The sequence below is a fragment of the Prionailurus bengalensis genome, chromosome A1 (assembly GCF_016509475.1).
Source record: "Prionailurus bengalensis isolate Pbe53 chromosome A1, Fcat_Pben_1.1_paternal_pri, whole genome shotgun sequence".
Taxonomy (NCBI): Eukaryota; Metazoa; Chordata; class Mammalia; order Carnivora; family Felidae; genus Prionailurus; species Prionailurus bengalensis.
Genome location: NC_057343.1, coordinates 234,814,205 through 234,839,348, shown reverse-complemented (window position 1 = coordinate 234,839,348; position 25,144 = coordinate 234,814,205). Strand labels below are relative to the sequence as shown.

The following is a 25,144-nucleotide window of genomic DNA, read 5'->3' as shown; positions in this document are numbered from 1 at the left end:
AGTGGCAAATTCGTGTGAAAACTACTGGACGCAAATAATAAGCTTTTTTCTCCCCCCCCTCCCGCTTTATGGAGAATTCGACAAGTCCCTGTTCTGTGTGCCTTGGCTTGACCCCTGTCCTCAGGTAACCTTGCCTCCTAACATTCCGATGGAGATTTAGAGTTCTTTTCTGAAATTCTGTCAAAGACACCAGCTCCAGTGCTATCAAAAGCGGGCTTCTCATTAAACTTCTGCCTACTTGCTTTTCACACTCTTCACCTGCCTCTGCTTCTGTGAACCTTCTGTAGCATGTCTTTAATCTTTGTATGGAACGGGGCCTATATCTCACCTTCTTCCCACCGGATGACTAGTCAGCAGTTGCCGAAAGTAAGCAACAGAGAGCGGGGAGAGGTGGCAGGCGATGTGGGGCGGAGAGGAACGTCTGGGGCTTCCCAATCAGACCCAGACGTTGCCAGGGGAAAAGAGTCAGCTGGCTGTGCTCACGAGAGCCAACCCAGACAAAGCTCTCACCAGAAACGGGGCTGGAGCGGTTGTCACGGTGTGTGGAGATGGCCTAGATGCCCACCACGAGAGGCACGGTCTACCACCTTGGCACCTCGCTGACCCGTGCCATGATGGCACCACGGCCTCGAGGGCTTTCTGCCTGCGTGTCATTAGCTGTTCCTGATGCCCCGGGGATGTTCCAGCAATCCCGTACAGCGTGGGGTCTTGTGTCTGGCGTGAGGAGAGGGTGCTCCTATCAAGGACGCACGTTCCCAACCTGCCGGCCAACCTAGGCACCCCCACCCCCCACCCCTTCCCACACCTGGAACATTCAGAAGACATGTTTCACGACTCTCCAAGTGGTTTTCAAGCATTTGGGATACGTATCAAAACCCATTTAAGAGAGGCTGTTCAGAGAGCGCGCTCCCTCCTGGAGATCGTAAATCCCCTGCAGGTCAGTGTTTGAAATGAGCTAGAGCTCCTGTGTCTCCGTCTCCAGGAGGATATTGGGCCTCATAAAACTCCAGGTGATTTAGTGCTGAGCAGCGCCCCCTGGAGGGTCTCTGTGCACCCGGAGCCTGGAGGAGAAGCCCCTCCGCGTGTGTTCACTCAGCTCAGCCGCCGGGAGGCTTGTGTCCAGCAGGTTCCTTCTGAGGCCACGGTCCACTCCGTCTCCGGTAGCTTCGCATTTCCACTTACGTGCAAGGAAAGTAGTGAGACGCCAGGAAGAATCAGAAACGATGCTGAGATCGTTAAAAGCTTCTCCCGGGCCTGAGGAACAGGTCCTTTTGATTAAAGAACATCCACGCCCACCACGCTTTCCAGCCTGGAAGCTCACAGAACACCGGAGAAAGCCCGAGTGTCACCCAGCCAGGCCGCCCCCGGGCTTGGAGGCATACTGGCCTCTGTTCATCGGGGAGACAGCTCCCTCCTCCTTGCGTCACGGTAATTGTGTGGTTGGCGTTCCAGATTCCAAGGGATAGCTCACAAATGCCCGTGGTGATACTTCACACCAGTAAACACCTTGACTGCAGAATTAACCCCCGAGGCTCCAACAGATGTGTTTGTTTTCTGTGGCAGGTCGGAAATCAGACACCTCTGGAATTCTCTAATTCTGATTATGCCTGAGAACTCTCATCATGAGACCCTGTCTATAATCTGAGTTCCCTGGCTCTGTCCGTATTCCTTCGGTTCTTCCCCAGGATCCAGAGTCCTTCCTGTGCCTCTGGCTTCACCTCCCAGCTACACTTGTCCTTCCCCAGGACTTGGGCTCAAGCTAGCAAAGGACAGGACGTGAACATACGGCACCTGTGACCCTCTTTTCTTGCTCTTGGTCACAAGGGTCCCGAGGACCCACACATTGGCCCCTGTGCTAGGGGCTGGCCACGGAGTCAAAGTACAGGGAGACAGGGTGGTTTTTCCAGCTCTTTCCAACAGCCTGCCCTTGAGATCTTTATATGGCACCCTTCACCCTTGCTTCTGGGGGCCTCTGGAGATCTCCCTGGATTCTCATAAGCACAGCCCTCCTGTTTCTGCCTCACACCTCTCTCAGCCACCAGGCTCAAGGAGGCTGGCTCACTGCTGCGGCCACTGCCCCCAGCACCGCATGGTCCCCCGACGGCACCCACCCCAAAAGCAAAATCGTGTGATACCATTGCTGTGCTGTTCACAAGCCTGCACAGCATGTGGGTGCCACCCACACGGCCAAGGTGGTCGGGTCCCCCGGGTGCCATGTTCATCCTCTGATGCAAGGGGAGGAAATCCCTCCTCCTCCCCCTCCTCCCCCTCCTCCTCCTTTGCTTTCTCCCCTGCTTTCAGAGCAGTATTACCAGGGGTTTCTGGAAAAAACAGCTCCTCCCTCTCTGCTCTAAAGCCAGATACCTCCTGGGAGGCCTGGCTGGGGACCGTGTTCCTGACACGGGGGTCTGCCCTCACTTCTGAAGCTGAGGCCTCTATATTGGTAGCCGAGTCTGTTCTCTCCTCACCCATTCTCTGCTTGAGAAAGCGTCTTCAGCAGGAGGCTTCGCCAACACTCAAGCAGACAAATGCCACGCAGACCTGAGCTGTCATCCCCAGACATGGCCCCCGAGGAGAGCACGGCGCACGCTCAGGCTGAGATGGGGCAGGACCCGGTACAACCCTTCTTCCCTAAGAGAGAGGGGCCGTCCTACCCGGGAAATTCCTCTGCCGTCTGACACAGCGGGACCCGAGGCGATTCGGCAGTGCGGGTCCTGGCCTCGCGGGGCAGCGGGGGGAATCACGTCGACAGGCTGCAAGAGAGGGGCCCGGCCCTGGTCACCTCGGTGTCAGCTCGGTGAAGGGAGGAAGCTTGAGAAGACCTGACTCAGCGTGTCATGCCCGTGCCAAGGCTGGCGCAGACCCCTAGTGTCCTTTTAGTTTTGTTCTCGAGCATTCGCCGAAGCAGGGGGCCATTTGCGGGAGCTGACGGTGCTTCTCAGGGTGTCTTCTCCCATCTGAATTAAAATCCATTATTCACATTCACGATTTTGTGAAATGACATTCATGACAGTTTGTAACATCCCACTACAGTATATTTTGATTTACTTTCCCTCTTCCGGGTCTCTCTCTTTCTCTCTCTTTTAGTTTATTTATTTTGAGAGAGAGAGAGAGCAGGGGGGAGCAGGGTAGGGACAAAGAGAGAGGGAGAGCGAGAATCCTAAGCAGGGTCCTCACTGTCAGCACAGAACCTGACACGGGGCTCAATCCCACGAGCCGTGAGATCATGACCTGAGCCAATATCAAGAGTTGGACGCTTAGCCGACTGAGCCACCCAGGTGCCCCTTTCCAGGTCTCTTATATGTGAATACGTAACCTTCACGTAGCTGAAGTCATAGCGTGGGTCTGGGCTTCAATTTTTCCCTTGGGGGTGAACAGATCCTGCCTTATTTCCTGGTCTCGGCCACGATAGGGATCATGACAGCATCCTGGTTTACACCGCCCTGGAGATCACTTGACTTTTTAGGTGGTTTAGAGTCTGTCACCGTTGCAGCATGAAATTACGCGTTGTCCCTAAAAGGCTTTTCTTCTCCTGCGTGATTCTGTCTTCTTCTAATTTCTTAGGAGTGGAATGAAAGGGCCGGAGAACATGAATGTCTTTTGGCTCCTGATCTTTGCGGTCAAACGACCTTCCGGAGGCTGTGTTTCGTAGGCACTGACCACTCCTTCGTCTGTCCGTGTGCTTCTAGGTCACTGAGGAGACAAGCCTCATCCTCCAGACCCTGGGGTACACGTGCACATGTCGAGGAATAATCAACGTGAAAGGCAAGGGGGAGCTGAAGACGTACTTTGTAAACACAGAAATGTCAAGGTCCCTTTCCCAGAGCAACGTGGCATCCTGAGGGGTTGCCTCCACTTCGGCAAGAAGACTGTACTTCCGGGAAGGTACAATGCACTTTCTGACTGCGAGCTTTGTCTCTCGTTTTTGGCGTGCGTGCTCTGTTGTGTCCTATGGAGGCTTTTCAGACTCGTTCCTCTGACCTGGTGGCATACCATTTGGTGTCTGACGTGTCCCAAGATCTCTCTGCCACTTGCACTGTGCTTACTCCTAAGCAGAAGGAAAAGGAGTGTGTGTTATGGGAGAAATGCGCTCAGAGAATTCACAAAGATGACAGAGGTGAAATAAACAAAAATTCTTAAGGCAATAAAACTAGGGGGTGTATATTATCTTCCAGTGCATGTTTTTTTTTTTTTTTTCCTGGAAAATATGGTAGCTGGCCAACCGCATCCGCTAGTCCGATATTACACAGTATTTGTGAATAATTGATTCCGTCGCCCCACATGGAAGTTGACTGTGTTCACCCAGTGTATCTCATCGCCGGCGGCCATCCACGGGACCCACGGTCCTGTCGCCTTGCTCTGTCGTGTCTCGGGCCAGAGGCGTGCAGCCACCCATCACCAGAATTAGTTCTCATAACCTAGGACCAGTTTTGTACCAAACGCGTCCGACGTTTTGATGCCATTGTCTTTTGTAAGGTTGATTCATTAAAAGTTTTACGTACTTTGGTTTATAGTCTGTATCTTTTCCCCCCTTTTCTTCCTTCTCCCGCGGTTTGCTCCACAGCCGAGGGTGGCTTTCCATTCTCCTGACCGACGGTTGTTTCAGAAAGCGCGCCCCAGGAGCAGCGATTGGGAGATCCTTGGGTAATTCAGATCAGGACAAGGCTTGTGAGGTAGACACTTGCTTCTGCCACTCTCTGGAAATGCTCCGAGCGCCCTGTGGCATCTCTAGAGGATATTTTCTGGGGAAAATGTTGTGTGTTTATTTTTTAAGGTTATTATTTATTTATTTATTTGGAGAAAGAGAGAGGGAGAGAGAGAATGCAGGCAAGGGAGGGGCAGAGAGAGAGGGAGAGAGAGAATCCCAAGCAGGTTCAGCGCTGTGAGCACAGAGCCTGATGTGGGGCTCGAACTCACCAGCCGTGAGATCACGACCTGAGTTGAAATCAAGAGTCGTGCACTTAACCGAACACGCCAGCCTGGTGGGGCACCCTTGGCCTCTGTTCACAGCTCAAGGCAGACGTGTGTGACAACCGGGGGACCCCAATCTACCAGGAGCACCTCGTTCTTGGCAACTCAGACCCGAAGCACCGGGCCCTCGTTGGATTCCTCACTGACCGTTTTCTGGCCGTGCGACTTTGACCACGTCGCTTAATTTCTCTTAGGGGTGTTTCCTCATGGGTAGCTTAGGGGATCAGGTGTGACTGAGAGAGCTAATGACCATGCGAGAGCCTGGCAGGTCCCCAGGGCTTTCTCTTGCCGGTGCCATCCTGCCAGGACTCAGGCTCACGTAAAAGCACTTCTCGAAACTCCTAACTGGCCTTCCTCGCCGAAGGGGGAATACAGCATGATGTGTTCCACGGTCTGCCTCAGTCAGGCCGTGTTGGAGATCTCCAGAAAGGTGACCGGAAGAGGAAACATAGTATAGGGACGTCTGTTTTCGCTGTCATGGAAACGTGGCCTAGGAGGCCTGGGGTCTCACTGACTTCAGACCAGCCTCCTGTGTCATTTGTAATAATGGTCATCAGCTGCACCTTGTGGGCCCCTCCTTAGAGCCTACAGCACCCATCCCAGGGCACGTCACTTCCCCTTAGTGGACACCCACAGCTGGGTGATTTGCCAAGCGCCCTCAAGCGTAGCTTTCTGCACCCACCAGGGATATGCTGAATTTGGTGAAAAGAACTCAAAAGGACAGTTGTTTCTTTCCCCCGGAACTGTGTTCCTAGTCTTAACCAAACAGTATACTTTTCTCTTTTTTTTTTTAATGTTTATTTAGTTTTGAAGAGAGCACAAGCAGGGGAGGGGCGGAGAGAGAGGGGGACGGGGGATCCGAAGCAGGCTCCAGGCTCCGAGCGGTCAGCACAGAGCCCGACACGGGGCTGGAACGCGAGATCATGACCTGAGCCGAAGCCGGACGCTCAACCAGCTGAGCCACCCAGGCGCCCCCCCACCCCAACAGTACACGTTATAAAGCAATCAGAGTCATTATCAGAGTCTATCTTGCAGAGGTCTGCACACATACGATCTCTCCGAGTGTGGTCCCCAACCAGCAGCAGCAACACCTCATTTACAGGCCCCAACCCGAGCCTGTCAAGGCAGAGGTCCTGGCCGTGGGGCTCAGCACATGCACCGTGCTTGGCTAACAAGCCGTCCAGGCGATTCTGGTCCCCGGCCTGAGTCCCCCTGTGCTTTACAAATGAGGAAACCGGTGCAGCGAGGTCCAGGGGCTTGGCTTGTTCGGAGTCTCCCAGGGATCAGCGCCCAAGACGAGCCTAGAATGCAAACCCGCCTGCTCCCTACCTCTGAAAGTGTGCCTCCCGGTCAAGGCTCCATAAGCTCCGGAACTGCACATACTCCTGTGGGCGAACCACGCAGACGAGAGGGCTGCAGTTCACTTAGCCGGCCCAGCGACCTTGGTAGCAAGCAAGCGTCTCTGCTCAAAGCTCTCCCTAACCATCCGTTCTTGCAGAACGCCCTCTCAATACATTTAATTCTCCCTTGATGCCTGATAAACGAGATCTTCTGAAACCTTCTCCAATTCAGGCCCTGCTTGTTGAAAGTGGAAGGTTCAGGGAGTAGGATCTGGCTTAAAGTAACCAGAATTTAGTTTGACACTGATTTATTGTGGTCACGTTCAGATGAAGGCATTTCTTAGAGATGCCTGGTGTTTCTTGGTTGCCAAAGCCGAAGAAAGAGTAGTTTGTAAAAGTTTCCCTACTCCAGAATTTGTATATTTTCTATTATGTTATTACATACGTGGCTTAATGTACCCAAAGGCATTCCAAATAAACTATTCCTAGTTGTTTGGGGGCGGGGTGTGTGGAACTAATAAAAAACACCTATGGAGAAAAAAAATACCATTTTTCAAATGAATAAAGAAACCTGTAGGAGTCACTCAGCCTTGAAATTGTCAACAATTCGGTGTCAAATGCCCTTAGAGCATCAAAACAATAAAACCAGCCATGGGGGAATCAGTATAGAAATTAATTAGATCACCTGCTCATTAACCACTAAGCTGTGGGACATGTAATCACCAGAGGTGAGGGATGATTTCTTTCGAGAGACCCTTTCATTAAAACTATAGCCAGTGTCTTAATACTTGAATAAGTTTCAAATTATCTCCAAAATAAACGTTTCCAACTTGGGTGAGAAGCGGCCGTTCCCAAAATGAAAACGATTCAGAGCAACGGCGCTGGCCTCTTTTGTGCCTCCGTTAGGACCCCGCTCCGGTGGCCCGGTGATCCCCACAGGCACCGGTCCAGGTCTGGAAATCCCAGTCTGAAGATGAGGAAATGTGGGCTCGCCTAGGGGAGACGACGGGCCCCGTACCGTGCTGCTGGAAAATGCAGGAGCCCAATCTTACCCAAGCCTGTTGAACGTCAAAGCCCAGTCTCTCTCTTCCCATGACCTTTGCTTCTCCACTGAGGAGTGACGTCACCTTGCCAGCCATGGGGCCACCCGTCCCAACTAGGGTTTTGCCCTCAATTGTGCAAACTCCTGTTATTTACGGCTCAGACCTCTGTGTGGGGGGAGAATGTTGTATCTAGACTGCAATCGTCCCAAAAGGCGATTTCATTACACCTCCTCTTGGAGGAAGGAAAACTCAAGAAGCAGCGTGTGCGCCAAGAGGCAACAGCGTTTCCATCCTGGTGAGAGAGGGTGTGCAGGCCCCGAGCGCCTCCCCGGGGAGGCAGTGGACAAAGTCACCCGACCGCGATCAGGTGGGAAGCTTTCCTTTTATTCACGTGCCCGCAGTGGCTCAGTCTCGAGCATCATTTCTGAGGATGCGATCCCACGACGTGGTGATCACGGGGTCATCACCGCAGGCCACGTGAGGGAAAGCGGCCTCAGGGCCCGTCCCCCCCTCCCCACCCCGTCCAGGCGCAAGTGGCTTCAAGCGGGCTCCGTGGCCCCCGTGGTGGGGGAAACAAGGTCCAGGCGCTGCCCGTCTGTGCCACCTGCCGTCCAGGCCACGGCAGGGGCTGTCAGGCTGGAGAAACGTGGCCAAAGCCGGGGCTCTTGATGCCGGGGATGTCGTTCTTCCTGTAGAAGTCCGCCTTCACGAGGTTGGCGCGGCCGTGGTCCCGGTTCAGGGGCTCCACGGGCTGGTGGATGCGTCTCCCGTAGACAGAGGACGTCAGCACTGCCACGGGCCGCTGGCGCTCCTGGCGGGGTGACCAGAACACGGGGTCAGCTCCGCCCGCTTGTTCGCACGACCCACCTTGGGTCCCGGAGGCTGTGTCCACCCGGCCCGCTGCACCCCTGCGTCCGGCACACCCGGGTTCCGTGATGCCACGGGGACCTCCTGAACTACGTCACGCCTGCCCCTTGTGCTCAGAGCCCCTCGTTGTCCCCAAGTCTTTCACGTCACCCAGAGGAAAGGCGAAGACGTGGCACGGGGTGCCACGTGCCCTCTGACCTCAGGCTCTGTTCTCCCTCCCTCCCTCCCTCCTCCAGCACTCCTCCTGTCTGCCTGTCCCCCCTCCCACCTTCTCTCTTTTCCCAAATCTTTCCACCCTCCACCTGTCATCTCCCGACTCCCTATCTCCCCAGCACCCCATCTCCCTGGTTCCCTCTTATCTTTCCGGCCCCCTCATATCTGTGACCCCTCATCTCCCTGGGCCCCCTCACCTCACGGCTCCCCAATCTCCTCACACTTTCCCTGCCCCCTTAAAAGGCCTCATTTCTCTGCATACCTCCCATCGCCACCTGGAATTCAGTTCCCTATTTGTATGACTTCATTTTTCATTTCCTCATAGGAATGTGAGCTCTGAGAGGACAGGGACATTTGTCTTCTCCCCCTAGGCTCAGGGCAGGGCCGGGGGCGGGGGTGGGGGGTGGGGGTGCTCAAACTCGGGCCGGTACAAGCGGGCCAGGCGTGTTCTTAAGACAGGAAAGCACGAGCCTCACTACCCACTTGGAGTGAATTCACATAAACAAAAACAATAGAAAAAAACTTCATGTCTATGACTTAAGTAGTAATACTTCAGAGTTCCTCACTTAATTCCACAGTGAAATAAAGTCTCCCTGGAAGTGACCTGGGGCATTCTTTAACAAGAACAGCCCCAGGCCAAAATCTACTGGCGGGGTGGGGGGGGGGGATCGCACTGGAGGCTTCTCCATTCTGATTTCTGTGTATCGTAGAAAAGCTGATGATATTTACTCAGCATCCGGCTCTTCGTAAACACACTGTCCTCAGATCAGACTCCGCAGACACGATGTCCGAGTGCGGAAAGGCCCCAAGAAGGTCTCACTGCTAAGGATCCACACAGCCTCCTCAGCCCCGGCACCTGCTGTGGTACAGACCTCCCTTCCCCAGGGAACGAGCTTTGCTCCTGCCTCCGCTCACACACTGGGGCGGCTGACCACAGGCCAAGCCTGAGCTGTCAGAAAATCGTGCAAAGATAAAGCAGGAGCAGCCCCGTCTGCGAAGGTTCGAGGCCGGTACCTAAACTTGGGTGCAGTTCCCTCCCTGGAAGGGCCGGGGTCCTCCGAAGAGCTGTGACAGCCAGGACTCAGCAGTTAAGCAAACACCTGCTCTATCTGTTGAAAAGAACTTCTTAGTTTTGCCTCATTAAATTAAGTAAACTCAACAACAGAGTCATAAAGACTAACACACGGAAACACGACCAGACAGGGAGCCGGTATCGGCCTAGTGTCAGTGCCGGGCCCGGTGAGGGAGAGGAGGGCGCACGCAGGGGTGAAGGCAGCGCGCCCAGCTCGCTGCGGGATAGACGCACAGGCGCAGCGACTCTGTCCGCGCTTTGTCAACAGCCTGTCCCAACATTACCTCCTCGTTCACGTGAAGCCCCAGGCTTTTTGCATGTTCTCTGTCATCTCGGTGCAACTTCTGATTGTAGCCTGGGCTCTTGTCAAAAACACAGTCATACAGGGAAATGATTCCTGTCTGGGGACAAAAAGAGAAAGAAAGGCACGGGTCTACTGGAGGACTGGGCCACAGAAGCGCTCCGGGAACCCAGCAGCCAGGCCTCTCCCCCGATGGACGGTGGAGACGTGCAGTTTCCCATCTGCACTGAGCATGTGCTCGGGAAGGTCACCCCGGAGCACCCTCCACGACCAGAGCAGGAGGCCAAGGCCCCCCGCCAGCGAAGCAGGTCCTCCAGAGGCCCGGTGAGGCCGGGACATCTCCGTGGCTCTTTTCCTGCACCTCCTACAGATCCCTCCTTGACCTTGACCTTGACCCAGGCGCACAGCCTTAAAGTAACAGTGACCCACTCAATGTATGTGTTTTCTCCTCATCGCCACCCTTTTCATAGTTCTCAGGTTTCCTACAATAAGCTTGCACTGCGTTAAAAACTTAACCATAGCCAAACACTGGACAATACAATTAAACAGAAATATCCCTAAGTTCCTAGCCAACAGGTGGGCACCTAGTACAAATCTGTCTCCGGAGAGACGGAAATATTTTCTTTAATCAGATGTGGTAGCTCTTATGAATGTAATTCACGAATGCATGACTATATTTATTTTCTATATGATATATACATATGTATAGTATTTGCACACGTATCAGGCATATGTATACAACGCGCGTGCACACACAGCTTTGATGCATTAGAAAAGGATCCCGTTTCGTTCGTCCACCGTTCCATCCCAGGTTTCTCTTCGTACAAAAATCCGTCTGCCTCACTTGGGACCTGATAAAAGGGAAAGAGATCCACGTGTCAGCTCGTCTTTGATCTTGACCCGCAAGTCAGGCCTGTCCTTTCTGCTCCCTCGTCGAGGTCCGGGTGCCTTGAACCCTCCAGCAGCAAACCCAGGCACGTCATGCCGCCGGCATTTGGGGGTACAGGGTAGCTCACCTGTGCTCGCTCGCTCGCTCTCCCCAGGAGCGATGCTAGGAGCAATCCTCTGAGTGCAGGACTCGGAAGCAGAAGGTAAACAGTGCCAGGGACGCACAACATGTGCTTAGTCTGTTGGAAGGCACGGGCAGCCCGCTCTCGCTGGCTGGGACTCAGAGTAGCTGGTAGCAATGGAAGTGACCACATGTCATTTCCCACCCTGACACCTCCCTCACAGGTCCCGTCCCGCGCACACGCACCGCTCCTGCCCGGGAAGTGGAAAGCTCAGGCACGTGGCCACCGTCCTGGTGCAGTGAACCACCTAGTACGGGAAACAAGGCGAGCTTTCGGGATTATTGTCTTAGGTTCCTAAGAATTCCAATGGCGACATGCCTGAGGCACATATTCAGCGGCTGCTGGAATCCTGGCTTATAAGTGCAGACTCACTCTGAGCCACTTGGGGGCAGGGCGCCTGGCTTGTGGAGTCTGAGCCCCAGTGGTCATTTAATGAGGTCACCATGCAGGAGCTTCTTGTTGGCATCGTCTTCTGTCACCTGTGGGCCCCTGGGTCTATCCACGCACTGGGTTGGCTGGCCTTGGCCTTCACTTGTCCTGAAGGCCGCCTATGGGATAGCTCATCTACCCAGGGTCCGAAAAACAAAAAGCCCAATTCAGCGGGGAGGTGCTACATTCTTCAGCATTTGCTGTTGCAAAACTTGGCTAGCTGTTTGGGAAGAACAATAAACTTGGATCTTCACATCGCATTAGAGTCAAAAGTAAATTCTGGACGGGTTAGAAAAATATGGGAAGAGAAAATCCATAAGGGACTTCCTACGCGTCAAAGCATTGGGGAAAATGTCACAAAGAAAATATCAATCACTCGGGTTATATAAAAATCAGACATTTGATAATCAAATAAAATTAAGACTTAAAAAAAAAAAAACCCGTAGGAAGGATAGAGAAATCTCAGTATCTTTAACATGCAGTGTAGGATGTCTGCAGAAGGAGACGCTGACGGCTGGGAGCTGGCTTCTAGCCTGGAGATGGTGAGCAAGCTTTGCAGCATTTTTAGGGAAGCCACCAGGCCAGAGGGCTCTGCAGTGACACAGGAGAGGCTCAGGCACACCACACGCTCTGCCAGGATGGTGGGACGTAAGTCCCCCAAAGGGGCATTCTGGCCTTTGCAAGGGGAGGCACCTCCATGCAGACCCTTCCTTTTGGGGTTCAGAGCTACTGGCCAGGTCCGGCTGAGGCCAGAAGGCCGACCTGGGCAGTGACTGAATACCCCATCACCCCCACAGCACCCCTTTCCACACAGGAACTGGAGCTGGGATCGTGGTCATGATGTGGCTGTCACATTGTCGCCCGAATCCCGCCTGGCCTGGCGGACCCCGTGCATTGGGTGTGTTTCAGGGACGGCAGCTCCGGTCTGCAACAGAAACACCTGCTGCCCGGACTGAGCACCTGGGCGGCAGCTGCACCCTCAGATCTCTAGGCCACGGTCTGCACCCACGATCTCTGGGCCATCAGTTCCCACCCGGCTCCATGTGGGTGACCAGCAGCCCCCAGGCCTGAGGGACAGCCCTGCCAGCAGGGGCCAGGGGGAACAGGGGCTCCTCTGGGACCTACTGGCTCGCGCTGTCCTCCTGTGCAGGTGGTTCCCGTGCAGGCCTGACCCTCCCAAACGGAGTCAGCCCCCTGGAGGTCCTGGACGTGTCCTGGGAGCCGGACTCCGAGGACAGAAGAATGAATACCGGAAGTGAGTGAGAAAGCGATCAGTGCTTCCTGAATGAGGGAGGCAAGGTTGCCTCACTTTGTTCCCTGCGCTGGGGAAGCCCCCTGTGGTGAGCTGTCCACATTCTCAGCTCCCCGGAAATACTCCACACAAGCAGCGCTCGGAGAAGCCATGTGCCTCAGTTCCCCCGAGTTGCTCACCAGAATCCTGTCTTGCCATATGTTAGAGCAGTCTGTGTGAGGGCTCCCTGCACCCATGGGGTGTGATCGGAGTCTCTCTTTCTCTCCTTTGCAGCGATTTTTGCCTACTTACTACTTTCTAGAGTAAAAATGTATTGTTCTATCACCGAAAAATAAGGGGGAGAAGTCGACCGGCAGGCAGGCAGCCTCACTTGACTGTCCGTCGTCAACTTCTCATCAAACTGAAAATCTGTCTTTTGCTAAATTTTAATTATTCATCTTTCTTCTTTCCTTTTGTCTTTCATTCCTTTACGGTTGGAAGCAAAATGACACGAATAAAAGCCAGTCTGGATTTAGATGCTATCACAAAACAGAGCTTCTGGGTTTACTATTATTTTGCTATTAAAATCTCTCAAGAGATTTCCTCTCTCAAGCATGATGTTGAGCAAACGAGCCCATTTGCTGCCTCTCTGGTAATCTCCCTTTGCCCCTTTGCATTTTGAGGGTTGTTAAAACGTAGTATGATCTCATTCTGGTTGTGCTGTCTGATGGCTTGCCTTTGGTCCCCTCACTCCCCGCCCCCGTGGCCCCTGCTCCTAACACTGCAAAATAACTTGCCTGTAGCCCTGGGCTGTGTGTGCATATGGAGCAGAAGCCTTCACTCTTCGACCTCCGAAGCACATCACTCTAACTATTGTGTCAGGCACCCAGCGAGGCTCCAGGGCAGGAATAGGGAGTCCCTACCTTGGAGGAGACCACAGGCTGAGAATGGAAATAAACTCATTAATTAAACAACAGCAGGTGATACACAGGGAGCCACAGAGGGGCGCCCAAAGCACAGGGGCACCAGCCAGGAAGGATCGGCTCCCGCCTGGGATCACGCGGGATGGGGACGTTGCTGAACTCATCGTAGGGGGCGCTGCACCACTGTGGCCGGAGTCCCAGAGCAGCCACCTCCCCGGGTGCTGTGGGTTGAATTGCACCACCCCCCCAAAAATTCCTATGTTGAAGTCCTGACCCCCAGGATCTCAGAAGGTGATTTAGAAATCAGGACGCCGAAAACGTAATTAGTTAAGACGTGGTCATACCTAATCCAACAGCACTGGTGTCCTTATAAAAGAAGCTCAGAAACAGACACTGATACACAGGGAGAGAGAAGATGACACAAGGAGACACAGGGAGGAGATGGCCATCTACAGACGAATGAGAGTGGCCTGGAACAGACTCTCCCTCATGACCTTAGAAGGGGCCAACCTTGCCGCCACACTGATTTGGACTCCTGGCCTCCGGAACTGGGAGACGATACATTTCTGTGGCTCAAGCCCCTGGTCTGTGGCGCTTTGTTATGGCAGCTCCAACACCCATACTTGGTGGTCATGTTTTGAGCAATGGAAGGTAAGAATGGAGATAAAACAAAGGGCACTGCAGTGGGGCCGGAGACCCAATCCCAGAGCGCTGAGCTCCGGGTAAACTGAGTCGGTAAACCACTCAACCCAGACAACCGGCTTGGTAGCCATCACCAATGTTCCATTCTGCTCTGCTCCTGACTCCGCAGAGGATGAATCTCTGCTCCTTTGGGCGAGTTAAGCCATGTGACCAGATCTAAGCAATGAACTATGAGCGGGGGGTCACATGGGACTTCTCAGGCAGAAGCCTTTGGGGATTCCGGAAGCTTCCACAGCAGTTGCTGAGTGACTATCCTGGGCAGAGCCATCCCTCTGATCCCCGTTGGACATTTAACATGAGAAGTGAGTCTTACTTAGGACATTGAGACTTTGGAGGCTGTTATTTACGTTTCTCATGACTACCACAAGCAGTCCTGACCTACAGTCTACAAGGGCACATCTCCCCGGTTGTGCGCTTCTGGGGTTCCCTGTGCCTCCTACCAGACACTACACGCGCTCTGCCACAAATAACTGGGGTCAGATTCCCAGCAAACGGGGACCCGAATCCTTTCTTTTCTCCTCCCTTTCAGACCATTCAAATATAAACGGACTCTCCATTGTTGGTTCAAGCCAGGTAAATTCTGCAAGAAAGAAATAACTAAGAGAAAGGAAATCAATACATTTCCAAATGGCACTCAGGCAGGGGTAATATTATGTGTTCACCAAACACATGGCCTCTTCCAGAATAAACAGAAGACTGCAGTGGCCAGTTTCCATCCCACTTACTAGTTCTGGCAAAGAATTGTGGGTGAAGCCAATGGGCATCACCTTCTAGGCTTGGTCCATAAAAGCTCTCGTGTGTGCCCTCCATGCTGTCTCTCCATGCTCTTTGGCCAGCAAGTTCAAAGGATCCAGTAAAGGACCGCAAGATCCCAAAGATCCCCAGGCCCTGGCAACAGTGGAACCGCTAAAAAGGAGGAATCTGGTTCTCCAGTTACTGTACTAAGCAAGCTGGGGGGTGCCTGGGTGGCTCAGTCGGTTGGGTGTCTGACTTTGGCTCAGGTCATTATCTTGAAGTTTGAGCCCGTGGCGGGCTCTGTGCTGACAGCTCAGAGCCTGGAGCCTGCTTCGGATCCTGTGTCTCCCTCTCTCTCTGCCCCTCCCACTTGTGCTCGGTCTCTCTTTCTCAAAAAAATACATTAAAAAAATATTTAAAAGAAAAAAGAAAGCTGGGCTGGGGCATCTGGGTGGTTCAGCAGGTTAAGCGTCCAACTTCGGCTCAGGTCAAGATCTCATGGCTCATGAGTTTGAGCCCCGTGTCGGGCTCTGTGCTGACAGCTTGGAGCCTGGAGCCTGCTTCGGATTCTGTCTCCCTCTCTCTCTGTCCCTCTTGCACTCTGTCTCTCTCTCTCAAAAATAAATAAAACATTTTTAAAAATTTTTTAAAAAAAGAAGAAGAAGAATTAGAAGTCCAGGCAGGAGAAACACACACATTGGGCTACATGTGAAAAAGAAACACACTTTTCGTTACGTGTTATACGCATAAGGCCAGTGGTGGGCTTAGGTTAACCAGCCACTCTCTGGACAAAAAAGACCCGGTGTGGCATTTGCCAATTCCTGCGGTCTGAGCATTCTCACCGTGGCCAATTTCAGGCTTCCAACTGAATGCAGAGTTCAGACGAAATGCTACAAATTGGCTCTTTGTTGTGAGCATGAGCAGACTGCGATATAGGACACACAGGTGCTTAAGGCTCTCGGGGTTCAAGGTCCATTTGTTCCCAGAGCACAGCCGGCCCACCTTGACTAAAACAGTAATCAAGCTATGATCGGGCTTGTTCGTTTCCTCTCTTCGGGGGCACGGTACCGTTACCTCGCCTCTTGAGGCTTCCGGTCACTGCCTACCCAGAGCTGTGCGACCTCCTCGTAAAAACAGAAATTCCCGAGGCGATCCAAAGGGCTTCCTTTGATTCACAAGGGCCTCATTCTACTTCTGATAAGTCCAGTGCTCGTCTTTGGGAGTCCAGCGGTATGTGAAGCTTACTGAGGACATCCTCATTAATTTTAACATCATTCAAAAGTCTGTTCTCAGAAGGAGTGTAGCTTGTCGAGGACAGGACATGCTAGTTCTTTTAAGAGGACAGTACTCAGCCATTCTCTTTGGTTCCTCTGTGGCAAAGGTTCTGTTTCCTCTCCCGGTGCATGAGGATCACGAGTTTGGGGAATTTTCAGAACCTTTCCAATAATCTGAACATTTTAACAATTTAATAAGAATCCTATCGGGGCGCCTGGGTGGCGCAGTCGGTTAAGCATCTGACTTCAGCCAGGTCACGATCTCGCGGTCCGTGAGTTCGAGCCCCGCATCAGGCTCTGGGCTGATGGCTCAGAGCCTGGAGCCTGTTTCCCATTCTGTGTCTCCCTCTCTCTCTGCCCCTCCCCCGTTCATGCTCTGTCTCTCTCTGTCCCAAAAATAAATAAACGTTGAAAAAAAAAATTAAAAAAAAAAAAAAGAATCCTATCATAAGCAGTCTTGATAAGGCATTATCTTCACTACTTTTTAATTTTATATTTATTTTTTGAGCGAGAGAGTGAATGGGGGAGGGGCAGAGAGCGAGGGAGACAGAGAGAGGGAGAGAATCTTAAGCAGGCTCCACGCTCAGCACGGAGCCCGACTCGGCGCTGGATCCCAAGACCCCGCAATCACGACCTGTGCCGAAATCAAGAGTCGGACGCCCAACCCACGGGGCCACCCGGGCGCCCCCTTCACGACTTCACTACAATGGATCTGTTGCTGGTGGGGGTTGCGCCCCAAACCTACCCTTGAGCTGAAATGAACCAGCGCCTCCCTCTGGGTGTGTTTCATCCTGGAAGTGTGCTCCAGGTCAGGGTTCTGCATCAGTCTGTCCGCTCACTTTGCCTCCAAGAGGAGACTCAGACCCAGCTGTTCTCTCTTCCACTGACACCAGCCCCCCACCGCCCCCCTCTGCCCCCCATCCCTGACCCCCAGCTGTCCACATCACAGGAGGAAGGGTGAGCCACGGGGGCTGCCGCTCGAGTCGAAGCTGTTCCTCTTGGCCAAATATATTAGAGATAATACTGCTCCTTTTCTTGTGTCATTGTGCTCCTTAAACGGGGACAGTTTTGGAAAAACTGTCTGAGATGTATTATGACATGCAAAGAGCAAGCTGCAAATATACATGCGCAGTTGTGTGATCTGTGTGTGAACATGTTCTTGTAAACAAAGCTAGACACCTATCCGTGCATTCGTATGCACACAGTGGAAAGCCACGCACCACGTGGTCACATGGGTAGTAGGAACACTGACTCCACCCTCTGGGTGTTTCGGTCCTGCTTCCCTGGGGTGACCTGCCTGCCCTTTGCTACTCTCTACCTGCCCTGGTGAAAGAGGTCCAGCCCCACCCCCCAACCAAGGGGCAGGTCACTGGACAGGGAAGACACAGCCAGCCCGGATTCGGGAGAAGCAAGGGCATCTACTCCCAATTTTGATCCGTGAGGAGCAGCTCAAGGCCAAGGATACCTGAAAAGGCAGATAATGCCAAACGGGACCTCTATTTAGTCTCAGGGACTGATCTTGTGACTTGGTTTTAAAAGCCACCCAGGTGGCTCAGTTGGCTAAGTGTCTGACTCTTGATATCAACTCAGGTCATGATCTCATGGTGGTGAGATCGAGCCCCTGGATGGGCTCCGTGCTGGGCTTGGCTCTCTCTCTGCCCCTCTCCCCTGCTCGCTCGCTCAAAACTCAACATTTTTTAAAAATCCGCATCCCATTTATTCCTCTTTCGTTGATGCAGCAGGTACTTACCAAGCACCAACTATGAGACGGGCACTGTTCAGGCCGCTGAGGGCAGAGAGCGATTGTCGTCCTTATGGAGCTCATAGTGTAGTGGGAAGAAAAAGCAGCAAGATAATTAAGTAAACCTTCAGGGGCACCTGGGTGGCTCGGTTGGTTAGGCGTCTGACTTTGGCTCGGGTCACGATCTCGCAGGTTCCTGAGTTCAAGCTCCGCATCGGGCTCCCTGCTGCCAGCCTTTCAGTGCAGAGCCTGCTTGGGATCCTCTGTCCTCCTCTTTCTGCCCCTCCCCGGCTTGTGGTCTCCCCTCGGCTGCATCCAGTGAAGGGCAGGTGGGCGATCAGGAGGGTAAAGAAAGAGCCCGTAGCCTCTGTGTCTCCATCACACACGGACGAGGAAAGTCAGCTAATCTCCCTAAAGCTAAGGTGGGGCTTTCTGAGCAAAGCTTCACTCAAGACAGGCTGTCCACACTGCAGCTCACCACGAGAGAAAGCATATTCTAAAACCCCCTAAGAATTCTTTTTTAATGTAGCTCTGAGACTTTGCGAAACTTCATCAAATCTTCCATAAAAGGGCATTGTCCTTCGACTTAGCTTTTCCGTTTCAGTAGCAGAAATGTTGCACGAGGCAGAAGGAGGAAAAAAGTAATTCAAAAACCTCATTGAACTGAATCTGCCTTGCTGCCTCCTGAACAGTATTTTATAGGAAAAGCCCACACTGCTAGAGGCCCCTCGGGAGCCGTGCAGGAGTTGATCACATTTTAGCTGGCAGCTTTAGATGACAAATTTGTCTCAGGATCCAAGGCATTACTGGGGCTTTAAATAAGCATGCCGCATTGAGGGCCTTAACTTTGGGGTCTCCCACGGGGAGACCCCATAGATTAGAAACCACCAGAATGACTCTCAGATTACCTGCCTCACCTGTGTATGCCTCTGACAGCAATCAGGGGTGCAGGATATAAGACACTGGCTGGGAACCAAACCTCAGGGACAAGAAACTAATAATCATTAACAAAAGCAAATAATAGCTCTGCTTACATTGGGCTTACTATGTGCCACTTCACCTCTATTAATTAAATTAATTGTCATTACTGGCCCCGTGAAGCTGGTACTGTTTCATAGATGGGCGAAGTGACCCAAGGAGATTGTGCCTTGCACAATCTGCACAGCTAGGAACGCGGAGCCAATATTTTCACCCAAGACTTGTTGGCCTGTGCTAACTAATTAATTACTAGATGTGTCACATGGTAATTGACTGAAGAGCTAATTCTGCCCTTTGTCTTCTCAGCTTCGAGTAGGACCCAGATTTACAATTCACTTAGGGGCAGCTGAGTCCTCTAGCAAATCTGTGATACCAAATTCGTCTTCAGTCCAAATGATCTCATGGTAGAGAATCAGCCTCTGGAGTTCTGCAGCTGATTAAATACTAGTTCATACAATCCCCAGGGGGACATTATTACCATTGGTGGCTGTCTTGCAAATATACTTCGAAATGCCTTTTGTTTTTCTCGATGCTTTTAAGGGCTATTTTATTTAGGTGTTAATATTTCTGCTGCATCATTTTCTTCCGCGTGACACTAAAGGCCTGAGGATTTGAAATTGCCTGTGACTCCAGCTATCAAGACTGTACTAATTTGTTTTTTTTTTTTTTTTTTCTTAAAATCCGCTTTGCATGAATTTGTTCTAAGGCCCTTTCCTACCTTCCAGGTACAGTAATATATTGGAGCAGGGGTTTTCTATCAAGATACAAATAGTCACTGCTTTAGCCTTTCAGGTCACATGGTTTACCAACTCTGCGTGTGGCCCTAGATAATACTAAGCGAATGGGCATGGGACCTTGTTGTAATAAAACTTCATGAAAATGGACTCTGGGCCACATTTGGCCCAGGGGCCTCTGTGTGTTGAACCCTGAATTAAAGCAGCATACTTCTTACCTACCCCTGATCTCTCTCCAAATACAGAGCCCTGGGCACCTTGTATATCAGGCACCTCTCTGCACCTTGGCCCCAGAGAGGCAGAGTCACGTATCAGATTGGTGAACCTGCCAGGTTTAACTCTGCTTCTTTTCCGTTGGCAATGGCTGGCCCACAGTGGGCGGGGGCTCAGCTCTGCTTTTTCTGGGGCCCACAGCCGCAGTGGCTGGGTAGGATTCAGAGCTTCCGTGTCCACAAGCCATTTTTGCCCAGAGACCTTAGCAGTAACCTGCAACCTGGGTTTTAGTCTCTGATAAATATGTATCCTGAACCCCATCCACTTTAGTCTTTTATCTTATTTCTGAATAGCCTCAAAGCGGTACTTAACAGGCCTCCTCAGCGGTACACACAAAATGGTGTATTGTGAATTTTTTCATTTTGTCAGGAAGCCAGACAAGATTTATGTTCTCTCAATAAAACAGCACAGACCATCTTAAAACATCAAGATTCCTGGCTTTTTGGCTGTTTCTCTCATGCTGTGCGGTAACGCTCTGCCTGAATCATAAATTGGCAATGATACAGGTTTTGCATACCTAAATTGCAAAATTCATTTAATAAATGAAATTATTTACAGATAAAAGTTCTTTCAAAACATATCACTCATGAGAGGAAAACATAGGAGGTCCGTGGTGGCAGTGAGGTTGGGCACTGTTGCCCTAAATCCACCCCAGCATTAATTCCCAGTGGACGTTCAAGCCAAGAGTGCACCGAACAGGGATGCGCAGAATGGCCACAGGTGTCCCTTTCTTCCTTCTGTCCTTCAGTCCTTCCATATTGCTCAGAGCCGAGCGGAGAGGAGCTAACTGATACAAGAGAGCCTCCTGGCCAAGGTCGTGTGTTAGTTTGCTCAGTCTGCCAAAACAGAGCACCCAGACTGGGGGGGGGGGGGGGGTTTAAACAGGAGAAATGTACTATCTCACAGTTCTGGTGGCAGAAAGTCTGAGATCAAGGTATGGGCAGGGCTCCCTCCTCCCGAGGGCTGTGCGGGAAGAAGCTATTCGCGGCTCCTCTCCCTGCCTTGTAGAAGGCTGTCTTCTCCCTGCCTTTTCCCTTCATCTTCGATCTATGCATGTCACGTCCCCTTTCCATAAGGGCGCCGGTCATACTGGATGAGGCACCCCCCCCCCCGCCCAGCCAATGACCTCACTTGAATCTGATTACCTCTGTAAAGACCCCGTCTCCAAATAAGGTCACATTCTGAGGTGCTTGGGATTAGGACTCTAACATAAGAATTTTAGGGGAACACACAATTCAACCTGTAACAGTTGTCTAAACTAGAAGCTTCTGTTTTGTTTGTAAGGGTAAGCTCCATGACATTCTGTTCTCTGACATTTCACGTGAGACAAGTCCCTGAGTGCGTGCAGACCTGATCCGGATGGGGGTTCATGTGGGCTCTATGGGTGATGGGTGGGGAGAAGAGAAGGAAGGTCATTCCGTGCGGACACCTTACACATCAGGAGGGAAAGACCTCCTTCTTCCTAGGCACTTGGCTAACCTATACCCTCTCTGAGCCACTCACTGTCCCTGCAGGCTGAGCGACCCCAGAGATCCTTTTAATAATGATGTCCCTGCAGCCTGAACTGCAAGAAACATCGGAGACATTTAGGAAAAACAGCTTGAAGAAAGCAGTCGTCGACTCCTGACAAGCTCTGAATTTGCTTCTTTTCCTCTGGCTTCTCCCCCTGCTTTGGCTGCATGGTGGCCCTTCACAGACCAGCAGGCTTTTCTCATGAGTCGCGTGTGCCTGCTGGAGCCAGGCCAGAATCTGGTGCGGCCTCCCTGTCCTGCTCTCCCTGCAGGATGGCCAGAACTGCCTGTGGTTATCTTCGGTTTGCAAGAGGGCCCTCCAAGCGCGGTGTCGGTACCCTGGACTTTCTGGGCGCAGTAGCTGCAGTGAGCGCTTTCAGGCAGAGCCCAGAGGGAGTCCTGACCCCACCAGCTGCTCAGCCCAGGTCTCCTGAGACCCTCCTCCAGATCCTGAGCAGAGGGGTCGATCAGCCCGCCGCTCCGGGTCTTGTACTAGAAGCCCAGTGGTTCCCAATCCCTTACCCAAAGAGCACTGGGACCCTAACCTATCCCCAAATAGCTCAGAAAATGCGGTTGAGCATTCTGGCACCCCACGCTCATCCCTGCTGAGCATGCCTCCCACAACACACACACACCGGGCTCAGCCCGTGCCCATCTCTAGGTGAAGGGTCTTGGGGGGGGGGGGGGTCACCTGACTCTTGTGGTCATGGTAGCTGCTCTCTTTGGGGTCTAGGCACCCGGGAGGAAGGCCCTCTCCCACCCTCCTTCCTCCTGTGACCCTGATGCCCCCTTAACCCGTCTCCTCTCTCCTCGCCCAGGTGTCCTCACAGACTGCGGAGCCCTCCAGGGCCCCCACCCCTCCCCCCCTTGCAACCCCGACCCCAGAGTCCCACCCCAGAGTTGCAGCCCAGACTCTGGGACTTCCTCCCCCAAAGTGTAGCCCCGACCTCTTGCAGCCCCGCCCTCTTGCAGCCCCGCCCCCATCCCGCCTCTCCTCCAGCCCCCTCCCCTGCTCTGCAGCCTTGTCCGCATTCCCTCTACCCACCCCGCACCTCCATTCCGCTCTCAGGCTAAGACACCCGCCTCCACCCTCCCTCTCCTACATCCCCTCCCCCCCACTCGCTCCTCCCTCTCAGTGAAGCCCCGCCCCACCCCCCTCCCTCCCCTCCCTGGCAACGAAGCCCCGCCCCCATGCCCTCGCCCCATCGGCTCCTCCCTGGCGGTGAAGACCCGCCCCACCCGCCCTCTCCCCATCCCTGGCAGTGAAGCCCCGCCCCCGTGCCCTCTCCCCATCGGTTCCTCCCAGGCGGTGAAGCCCCGCCCCATCCCCTCCCGCCCCTCCCTGGCAGTGAAGCCCCGCCCCTATGCCCTCTCCCCATTGGCTCCTTCCGGGCGGTGAAGACCCGCCCCCCATCCCTGGCGGTGAAGCCCCGCCCCATCCCCTCCCGCCCCTCCCTGCCAGTGAAGCCCCGCCCGCCCCCTTCCCGCCTCTCCTCCTGCCGTCTCCCAGTCTCCACAGGCCCTCCGACTCGCCGCCCCGCGCCCAGACGCGCAGCCCCTCCCTAGGGCGGCTCACCTTGCCCAGGCGGTAGTAGTAGCTGTGTTCCTTGGGGTCCAGGCGCCGCGGCGGGACGTAGCTGAAGGCGGAGAGCGCCGAGAGGGGCAGCGGCCGGGGCTTGATCCGCAGCGTGGCGGCGGTAATCTCCTCGTCGTCGTCCTCCATGCCACCCCCGTCCAGCGCCCCCGCGGTCGGTCCCGCCCGCCGAGGGCCCTGCGGGCAGCTGGGAGCCCGCGTTCGGCGTCGCCGGGAAACCGCGTCCCTTCGGGGCAGGCCCCTCCCCCTCCCCGCTCCTCCCGGTCTCCTTCCCGCTCCTCCCCGCTTCCGACCCCACCCCTCCTCCTCCCCCACTCCGCTCTTCCCCCGCCCACTTCCCCGCCCCGCTTCTCCGTCCTCCAGGCACCCCCAGCCAAGCCCCGGGTGTTTCCTCGCAGGTGCGTCCCTGGAGTCCGAGCTGCAGACGGGGTTCCCGGGTGGGAGACGCCTCTGGGATCAGCGCCTTCCAACCCGCTGACCCTTCCCCGCGCAGCGTCAGACCCCTCACCCAGACCACTCGTTTGTGGGCCGTTTGACCGCGCACCTGCTACGTGCGGGCGTTGGAGGGGCAACCTTGAACCGAGCCGCGGGCGTCCACCTGGAGCTCGCAGTCCGCTGATAGAAGGGAAAAGACCAGTGACTTGAAGAGGACTAGAGCAGCGCCGCCCAACAGCGACATAGTGGGAGCCGCACACGTAATTTAAAACTTTCCGGTCCCCTCTGAAAAGGTAAAAAGACACAGGTGAAATTCATTGTAACAATATATTCATTTTACTCGGTGTGTCCAGCACATTGTCACTTTAACACGTGGCCCCAGCCACAGTTCGAGGGCTGCATGGCCGCATGTGGCTAGTACTTAGGGTGTTGCCAGGTAAGGCATGAGGCTCCTGGGAATTAAATCCGCGGCCCTGGTTGGAGCGCGAGCGCCCCTCTGCTAACAGGGTCAAGTTGTCTCTAGATCTGCAGGCTGGTTCTGGAGGCCCTTGGCTGAAAGTTCAGGGCGCAGAAACTCGTGATTTCATAAAAGTTAGGAGGGGAAAGGCAACATGATGACAAAAACTGGGGAAGTACTTCAAGCAGGGTGCCTGGCAAAGGCCAGCCTCCGTGAGGAGGTGATGATGGAGCAGAACTGTAAGAAGGTGGAGCCAGACTTGTGGAAGTCTTCCAGAAAGTGCCTTCCAAGCAGAGGGAAGGGCAGCTGTGGGGCCCCTCAGGCAGACCAATCTTGACGTGCTCCAAAGGCAGCAAGAAAAGAGGGTGATGGCGTCTCAGAAGGGGATGTGGGAAATAAGCCCATCGACCAGTCAAAGGAGGGCTGTGGGGACTGGGAGCACAGCCCAGGGAGGCCACCGGGCACGTTCTTGCCAGAGGGTGTCTGATGGACAGGCAGGCAGCCCGCGGCTACAGCAGACAATATATCTCCTAGCCCGCCAGGCCCTCCCCTGGCTCCTCATTGGCTGAGCACTGCAGAGGTTACAGCCTTACCGGAAGTCGCCTATGCCCCCGGTAAGGCAAAAAGTAGTCTGATTAGAGCAAATGTACATTTCCGGAGGTGACGCAGAGACTTCCAGTCCCTCCTCCCTGTTCTTTGGCGCATGCTCATTGCAAAGCCTGTGAAAATAAGCCCGCAAAGCAGAGAGAGGAAGAACTAGGAAGAGAAGTCTTAGGGTTTGGGACTCCGTGGGGAGGGGGGGTGGGGTTTCGTGCATATTTCTAATACGTTGTAAATGGCACAGCTTTTATTTGGTATTTCTGAACATGAAGCATCTCCCTTACTTCTCACAGAGGACACTGGAGGAAGTGAAGGAGGACAGGTAGGCAGGGACCAGATGCAGATCTCTCGGGACGCCCTCTACCTTCTGATCCCCCCTCTTAATAGGAATCTCTTGTCTGCAATTCCTTATGCAGGCTGGAGGCTAGAGACCTCTCAGTCTAAGGCACAAGGTGGCACCTCTCTGTGAGGTCTACTCGCGTCCCCTGGAAGTCCTCGTGTGCAGGACTTAACGCACCATTCTGTCTCATGGCCCCCAACATGACGTGTGAGAACCCCGTGTGCCTTCTTTGCCCAAATAGCCACTTCTTTGCTTCACTGGCAGGACAGATGATTTGGGCTGAGTCAGACAAAGGTCAGACACCAGTCTA

At 53.6% G+C, this 25,144-nt stretch overlaps 2 protein-coding genes across 3 annotated transcripts in view; one reads left to right on the top strand and one right to left on the bottom strand.

Moving 5' to 3' along the window:
* ADCY2 (adenylate cyclase 2) overlaps positions 1 to 4,506 on the top strand; it is a 414,481-nt gene extending 409,975 nt beyond the window's left edge. For both annotated transcript variants that reach the window (XM_043601271.1, XM_043601263.1), the window contains one exon: positions 3,690 to 4,506. In XM_043601271.1, coding sequence (XP_043457206.1) covers positions 3,690 to 3,842 — 153 coding nt within the window. In that variant the 3' untranslated portion in view covers positions 3,843 to 4,506. The remainder of the gene's footprint in view (positions 1 to 3,689) is intronic.
* Positions 4,507 to 7,720: 3,214 nt separating this feature from the next.
* On the bottom strand, positions 7,721 to 23,247 carry CA1H5orf49 (chromosome A1 C5orf49 homolog). The gene is made up of 3 exons (XM_043601290.1): positions 22,985 to 23,247; positions 9,791 to 9,907; positions 7,721 to 8,165 (listed from the first exon to the last, which is right to left on the bottom strand). The coding sequence occupies exons 1-3, from the start codon at positions 23,129 to 23,131 to the stop codon at positions 7,986 to 7,988; spliced, it is 444 nt and encodes a 147-aa protein (XP_043457225.1). The 5' UTR covers positions 23,132 to 23,247; the 3' UTR covers positions 7,721 to 7,985.
* Between the last annotated feature and the right edge of the window lie 1,897 nt (positions 23,248 to 25,144).

Bases quoted from the DNA above. Each gene is read 5' to 3' on its own strand.
- CA1H5orf49 (XM_043601290.1), bottom strand. From the start codon at position 23,131: ATGGAGGACGACGACGAGGAGATTACCGCCGCCACGCTGCGGATCAAG. The intron at 9,908-22,984 runs GTGAGCCGCCCT...TTTTGTCCCCAG, and splicing joins ACTACTACCGCCTGGGCAAG to ACAGGAATCATTTCCCTGTA. The intron at 8,166-9,790 runs GTAATGTTGGGA...TCACCCCGCCAG, and splicing joins GGCTTCACGTGAACGAGGAG to GAGCGCCAGCGGCCCGTGGC.